Raw genomic sequence first — 8,383 nt, forward strand, 5'->3', positions numbered from 1 at the left:
CCTGAGTGCTCTTGGGGGAATGTCCCCAAATCGTAAAAGAATTAAAATTAAATTAGCATACTATTTTAAGGCAAGGGTCCTGAAAATATAGGAGGCTGTAAACTTGGAGAGGAAAAAAATTACATTGTTATTTTTATTAACCTCAAACTGAAATTTAGCATTTCCTTCGATATTGAATGCAGGTAATGGTGGTAGTATTAGCAGTACCTGTAATTTTTTTTTTTTTTTTTTTTTTTTGCTACTGGAAGCCACAGGTATTTTCAGTTTCAGTTGTTGAAGACACCTCGCAATATTGTTTATACTCATATTTTCTTATTATGGTAATTAGACCTGCCACTCGATCTTTTTGTTTAAATCATTAATAAAGAAGCACCTATATTACCTATTACAATTTTTAAGTAATTATATTTTAAAATTATATTTTAAAACATTGTTCTGAAATTCTAGAGTAAGCAAAACTAACGTATAATGATAGAATCAGATGAGTGGTTGCTTCTTGTATAGAAGATTGGGAAAGGGGCACAAGAAAACTTCCTGGAGTGATGGAAATGTCCCATGTCTTTGGTGTACATTTGTCATAGGTGATTGAATGCTAAACTTAAGTTCTGCATTTAACTGTATGTACATTATACCTCAATTTAAAAAATAAATACATTAAAAAATATTCTGAGAAGGGGTCCATAGGCTTCACCAAATTGCCAGAGAAATCTCTGGGAACAAAAAAAGGTCAAGAACCCTTTTTCTGACGCTGTCATGTTGCCTTTGCCTTTCTCCTTTAAGTGCCCGTTCTCTCAGTTCCTTTTTTTTTTTAATTAATTTTTATTGGAGTATAGTTGCTTTACAATGTTGTGTTTTTACTGTACAGCAAAGTGAATCAGCTATACATTACGTGTATTCCCTCTTTTTTGGATTTCCTTCCCATTTAGGTCACCACAAAGCATTGAGTAGAGTTCCCTGTGCTATACAGTAGGTTTTCATTAGTTATCTATTTTATACATAGTATCAATAGTATATATATGTCAGTCCCAATCTCCCAGTTTATCCCACCCTGCCCCTTCCCCCTTTATATCCATGTTTGTTCTCTACATCTGTGTCTCTGTTTTTGCTTTGCAAATAAGATCATCTATACCATTTTTCTAGATTCCACACACATGCATTAATAAAAAGATATTTGTTTTTCTCTTTCCGACTTACTTCACTCTGTATGACAGCCTCTAGGTCCATCCACGTCTCTACAATGACCCAATTTCGTTCCTTTTTAAGGCTGAGTAACATTCCATTGTATATATGTACCACATCTTTATCCATTCATCTTTCGATGGACATTTAGGTTGCTTCCATGACCTGGCTATTATCAATAGTGCTGCTATGAACATTGGGGTGCACGTGTCTTTTTTAATTATGGTTTTCTAAGGGTATATGCCTAGGAGTGGGATTGCTGGGTCATATGGTAGTTCTATTTTTAGTTTTTTAAAGAACCTCCATACTGTTCTCCATAGTGGCTGTATCAATTTACATTCCCACCAACAGTGCAAGAGGTTTCCCTTTTCTCCACACCCTCTCCGGCATCTCTCAGTTGCCTTTGCTATTCATTTTCTTTTTTCTAAATGTGTTCTCACTTTTTTGAGCCAAGAAAAGTCAGAAAAGAAAAAGAGCAGCTATGAAAGAAATTCTTTGCTTGGCTTATTTGCCAATCTGTTGAAGTCAGTAAAACTGTGGCCTTCTTAACATAGTTATATACTTGCTTAGACTTTAAGAAATTTCTAGTGAGAACTACTCTTCTAAAAACTAATTTGTAGATGATTTCATAGTGGAATGATTTTTCTTATCTCCAGTTTCACTTGGAGTTTTAGTAGGATTTTTATACAGAGGTATCATTAAATATGCAGTTCTGTTATGAAGTAGGCATGAACATTTGTAACACAGATTGGAAGAAAAGAAAATGTATTAGGAATCAGAAAAGCATCGAGTGGGGCTTCCCTGGTGATGCAGTGGTTAAGAATCCACTGGCCAATGCAGGGGACATGGGTTTGAGCCCTGGTCCGGGAAGATCCCACATGCCGCAGAGCAACTAAGCCCATGTGCCACAACTACTGAGCCTGCATGCCACAACTACCGAAACCCGCGTGCCTAGATCTCATGCTCCACAACAAGAGAAACAACCACAACGAGAAGCCCCTGCACCTCAATGAAGAGTAGCCCCCGCTCGCCGCAGCTAGAGAAAGCCCACGTGCAGCAGCGAAGACCCAACACAGCCATAAATAAATAAATAAACAAACAAACAAACAAATAATTTTTAAAAAAAGAAAAGCATTGAGGAAGTAAGGAAAGAAAAATGAATATTACTGACAATCTATTCCACATTTTCTTTTTCAGAAACTCCATCTAGATGTCCTTGATGTAGTGTGACTGTATATTCTAGTTCAAATATGTTTTACTTTTATAAAATTCAGAGTACTACAGATACCAAATATTAGCCTATATTTATTTTGAAATGTGATGATAGTGCTTGAAAATGTTAAACATAGTGGTAGATAATATGCAGAACAAACCTTAGGTTCTGTTTTAGGGACACAGTGTTAAGACTACTCATAGTACAACTCTTGTTGTCTATCATTTTATTTATTTTATTTTAAAAAAATTATTGATTGATTGATTTTTGGCTGCATTGGGTCTCCGTTGCTGCACGCAGGCTTTCTCTAGTTGCGGTGAGCAGGGGCTACTCTTTGTTGCAGTGCACAGGCTTCTCGTTGCGGTGGCTTTTCTTGTTGTGGAGCACGGGCTCTAGGTGCATGGGCTTCAGTAGTTGTGGCTCGTGGGCTCTAGAGCGCAGGCTCAGTAGTTGTAGCGCAGGGGCTCAGTTGCTCCGTGGCATGTGAGATCTTCCCGGACCAGAGCTCAGACCCGTGCCAGGCAGATTCTTAACCACTGTGCCACCAGGGACGTCCCCGTCTATCATTTTATACTTATAACCGTAAGTTTTTCTCTGCTATTCTAATATTTTCACAGTCTTTATTTATCTAGATAAACTTAATAGGGCACTTGTTTTAAATAGATTACAAAGTATTCTAAGAAAGATTGAGCTAAGGTGAATAGTCCAAACAGATTGTTGTCCAGATCGCATCTGCATGTCTTTTATGACTTGGTATTAGATAAAAAGCCTAAAATACTGTTTGACGGTTTCTTTGCAGCCCCTCGTATGGAAAACTTGAAATGCAGAGGAGAAACAATAGCTAAGGAGATCAGTGAAGCCATGAAGGTAAAAGCTGCATACTGAATTATAAGTGAATAACGTGTGTGGCTAGGTGTTTGCTTTTAGCACTCATAGGTGTTTTAGTCTGTTATAACAGGAATTCTCAGTAGTCTTTTAAATAGATCTTTAATGAATTTATTAAGTGACGGTAACATTCAGGATAACTAACATGTATTAGGCACCTACTATGTGCCAGTATTATACCTGGCTTCTTTAAAGGTTGGTTCTATTTTTGAGATCTGAGAGTTAGCAATCTGTCAAACAATTTTGGATAATAATACCAGTTAACATTTAGTCAGCATTTAGTATGGATTAAGCACCATCTAACTGCTTTACATGTATTATATTTTCTCATTTAATCCTTACACTAACCCTCTGAGATAGGTACTGCTACTGTTTTACAGATAAGGAAACCAAGGCACAGAGGGGCTAAGTAGATTGCCCCAATAAATAATTGTGCCAGGATTTAAACCCTAGATGTTTAGCTCCAGAGCCTATACTCTTAACCACTATATTATACTGTGTTGATGCAAATAATCAATAAACAATATACAGTAAGAATAGAAGAAGAGTTTTATTAGAGCCAAACTGAGGACTATAGCCCAGGAAACAGCTTCTCAGTAGCTCTGCTGGGACTTCTCCGAAGGGGTAGGGGAGGAGCCAGGATACATGAACTTGTTTGGCTGGAAAAAATGTGGTCAATGTTATAGCTTGGTAAAAGATTACTGCTAACCACAAAGAACAGACATCTCAAGTTAATGAATTTAGGATTTTTTCTGTGTATGGGAAGATGCAAGAATCTGGGTTTATTGAAATTCATCCTTAAATATGCATCTTAACTATCTAGAAGCCTGTACATCCAAAGCACAGAATGCCTGAATTCCCCTGAGGGCTCACTGTCTTGGGTGGCTGCAGTGGGTTGCACCTTAACCCTTTATGTAAGTGGATGATGAACAAATTCTTTTCTTTAATGATGAAAGCAGAGGTACAGTGTATGTTTAACAGGCCACAAGACAGGCTGTTTCAGTTAGCATAAAGTTCAGGCTAAATCATGTATAAGCCAGAGTGATTTCCCCATACCTCAATATGTGAAAATTTCTTCCATCAACTGCATATCCAACTTGGAGTTTTAATATTATTATCATAAAATTGTTTATACTATTGACATTTATTTTGCCCAAACAGAAAATATTTAGATTTCTAGTACATGAAAATTATTTTAAAACTCCTTCAGAATCTCCTCTGTTTTGATCATCTTCTGTAACATTCTTTTGTGGTTTGTACTGATGCCATGATTTTCTGGTACTCACACTTCTCTCATAACATGTTCTTAATCAGGAGTTGGCAAACTGGTGGGACAGGGTAAAATCCAGCCTGCCACCTGTTTCTGTAAATAAAACTATTTTGGAACACAGCCATGTACATTCATTTACTTATTGTTTATGGCTTCTTTACATTACAACAGGAAAGTTGAATAGTTGCGACAGAGATGTAAAGGCCCTCAGAGCCTAAAATGTTTACTGTATGGCCCTTTACAGGAAAAATGTGCTGATCCCTGCTCTTGATAATTATCATTTCTAAAATACTTACTATCCTAAAATATGGAATTTCAGACATTAAATTTTAAACTCTGAAATTGTGTTACCTCCTGTTTTTGCCAGAGTTTTATTTTACTACCAGGCATTATAGGAACAGAACATATCTTTTTAGTTTTAGCTTTTTGTGAAAATTCCTCAGCTAAAACTGGTATTTTAAGGTAAAGTTGAATATCTATGACCTAAAAAATTAGGTTTTAGAAAAAGCCTTGACCTGAAGAGTTAAAATACTCAAGAGTTGTGTCTATCTCTGTGTTTGCGTTTCAACCTGAGGTTAATGTTAAGTATTACTGTTGTTTGTTTTTTAAGTCCTTGCCTGCATTAATTGAACAAGGAGATGGATTTTCCCAAGTTTTAAAGATGCAGCCTGTTATCCAGCTCCAGAGAGTTCACCAAGAAGTGTTTTCCAGTTGTTGTAGGAAACCAGATGTTAAACCTGAGAGCTTTATAGCACAAATAGAAACCACACCAGCAGACACTTCGGCTAGGAAAGACACTGACTTGGTACTGAGAAGAAAGCGAACTAAAGACTGCCCCCAGAGAAAATGGTATCCACTGCGGCCAAAGAGAATCAGTCTTGACACATAAACTCTTTTTGTTTATCTTGGGAGTTGAGATTAGGCACTGTCAACGTTTAGATTCCAGCTTAATGCCTGGACGGGACTTCATTTAAAACAACAGATAAGTAGTGATTCTTTTATACAAATATAGTAGCTCTGTGTTCACGTATGATGTAATATTGTATTTCTTTCCTCACCTTTGCATTGATAGTGAAAAGCGTATTGTTTGAATATTGGCACAAAGCCTGTCAATGGTCATTAAGAGTGCAAACTTTTACTGTCCTTGAATACCGTCAACACTTGGCTGCCTTACAGCTTTTATGGGAATTTCAGAAGTAACATATTCCACTGGGTTTCCTGGATATACATCTTTCTTTTAAAAAAAGAGCTGTGTGACAGTTGTCGTTATTTAAGGGCTGAAAGTCATCATCAGTTCTGCACAGGAGCAGATGCAGTCCTCCCCTACCCCTGCAAAGCAGTTTGATTTATCAAATTAGCGTGCAGGTGACAAGACTGGCTCTGACTTTGTTACTCTAAGTTCTGCTAATTTGGATTTGTGGGATTAATTTTAGGATTTTTTTGGTTTTGTAAGATAAAGAAGATGATTATTTGTGTAAAAATTTCTCTCAGAAATAAAAATTGGCATGTAGCCAATGTTTCTTACCCACACTTTTGTTTTCCATAGATCTCTTAACTTTTAAACATAATTTGACTTGGAACTAATAGTTTCTTTTCAGGATTTCTCATTATTTCTTTGTAAATGACTCCAGGTCAAAAATATATATCAGATTAATACATTAAACAAATTGTCATTGTGGAACAAATATAGATGTAATCATACTGAATTATTTTACATTTAAGAATGTTTATATATCAAGTATATAATCATTGGTAGAAGTCTGAGAAAGCTTTATTGCCTATACTTCTAACATGAACTGCAGTTTCTTATCTCTTATTGTGTCTCTTACATTAATACAATGTAGGCAGGGTCATCTAATTTGCCAGCTGTTTCCCTATTAATGACTGAATACCTTCATTCCTTTGCAGAGGAATTTACTAATCACGAGGCTGGAATATCCGTACTTCTCTTGTTCATTATGTCAATAATCATAAAAGCTAAATGTGACAGAAAAATCTCAGTGAAGAAAACTTACAAAGCTACTTTATCGCATTCTGTATTTGTATGTTACAACTTGAGATCTGTATATTTGTACACAGCAGTGTTTTTTATTAAAATAATGTACAAAGACTTCAACCTTATACTGTGTATTTTTTAAAAATTAACTTATTTATTTTTGGCTGCATTGGGTCTTCGTTGCTGCGTGCGGGCTTTCTCTAGTTGCGGCGCGCAGGCTTCTCATTGTGGTGGCTTCTCTTGTGGAGGACAGGCTCTAGGCGTGTGGGCTTCAGTAGTTGCGGCTCGCAGGCTGTAGAGCGCAGGCTCAGTAGTTGTGGCTCGTGGGCTTAGTTGTTCTGCGGTATGTGGGATCTTCCCCGACCAGGGCTTGAACCCGTGTCCCCTGCATTGGCAGATCTTAACCACTGAGCCACCAGGGAAGCCCCTGTGTGTTTGTTTTTTTTAAAAAAATTTTATTTATTTATTTGGTTGTGCCCTGTCAGTTGTGGCAGACAGGCTCCTTAGTTGTGGCATGCATGTGGGATCTAGCTCCCTGACCAGGGATTGAACCCAGGCCTCCTGCATTGGGAGCATGGAGTCTTAACCACTGCGCCACCAGGGAAGTCCCCCATGTGTGTTTTTAAGAGTTGTCTCAGGCCTTCTTGAGCTCAGCTTTAGTTAGATGGTAGATCAGCACCTTGCATTTCAGAACATTCTAAATTTCACTTTAAAACTGTTTTGAGTCTCTAGAATATTACTATACAAATGCAGTGCTAACTTTTTCATAGTACAGAATTCTGTATGAGTAGTTTCACTTCAAAAGCATGCAGACAAAAGAATTATTGTTAATTCTCCTAGATTAGATAATTGCATTGTGTTTACATAAGAAAATGTCTCTCTTTTTTAAGAGATTCATATTGAGATACATAGAGTGTAATGACTTGATGTCTTAGATTTGTTCTGAAACATGACAGCAAAGAAAAGAAAGGAAAAGGAATAGATTAAGCAAGTGTGGCAAAAATCTTGATAATGTTGGATCTATGTGAGGCTCTAATCTTTCTACTCCTGAGTCTGGAAATTTTTGTAATTAAAAAAAAGTTTTGGGGCTTCCCTGGTGGCGCAGTGGTTGAGAGTCCGCCTGCCGACGCAGGGGACACGGGTTCGTGCCCTGGTCCGGGAGGATCCCGCGTGCCGCGGAGCAGCTGGGCCCGTGAGCCATGGCTGCTGGGCCTGCGCGTCCGGAGCCTGTGCTCCGCAACGGGAGAGGCCACAACAGTGAGAGGCCCGCGTAATGCAAAAAAAAAAAAAAAAAAGTTTTGTTGTTTTTAAAGTGCTCAGACAGGGAGCTGAAACTTTTTTGGGGGGGTAGGGGTGGGAATCGAACCCACACCCCCTGTATTAGAAGCACAAAGTCTTAACCACTGGACTGCCAGGGAAGTCCTTGAAACTTGAAATTTTTCAGAGAGCCCCAACTTTCAGTCTGTAGTTATAGCAGAGTTAGAAATGAAATACTATTAGGAAAGAAAATATATTAGCATTATTAACTAAGATAAACATGGCTGATATCAGTAATAATATTGATAATATACATTTTTAAGAAGAGAAATTGAGTTTCTACATAGACCAAGAACTAAGCTAGCTAAGATGATAAAAGGTCAGAAAGTTTATAGTTTCAGGGAATGTTGAAGGAAAGAATAGAAAATCAAATATTGACCTACCTATGGTAAAGAGAAGGCTGGATTGGATGGAGTCTTAAAATTTCCTTTCAACAAAAACCAAAGCCAAACAAACAAACAAGCACAACACAGGAAGGTTAAATTCAGTTCCACTGGAGAGAGAACACTGTTAAAGCAGCTGG

At 37.5% G+C, this 8,383-nt stretch overlaps 1 protein-coding gene across 1 annotated transcript in view; it reads left to right on the plus strand.

Annotated features, from left to right (window-relative positions):
• Positions 1–7,820, plus strand: part of NSL1 (NSL1 component of MIS12 kinetochore complex) — a 55,547-nt gene extending 47,727 nt beyond the window's left edge. The window contains exons 5-6 of the mRNA XM_059073467.2: positions 3,192–3,259; positions 5,158–7,820. Coding sequence (XP_058929450.2) covers positions 3,192–3,259; positions 5,158–5,436 — 347 coding nt within the window. The 3' untranslated portion in view covers positions 5,437–7,820. The remainder of the gene's footprint in view (positions 1–3,191; positions 3,260–5,157) is intronic.
• Positions 7,821–8,383: the final 563 nt, after the last annotated feature.

Source organism: Kogia breviceps, chromosome 1, assembly GCF_026419965.1.
Source record: "Kogia breviceps isolate mKogBre1 chromosome 1, mKogBre1 haplotype 1, whole genome shotgun sequence".
NCBI classification, from domain to species: Eukaryota; Metazoa; Chordata; class Mammalia; order Artiodactyla; family Physeteridae; genus Kogia; species Kogia breviceps.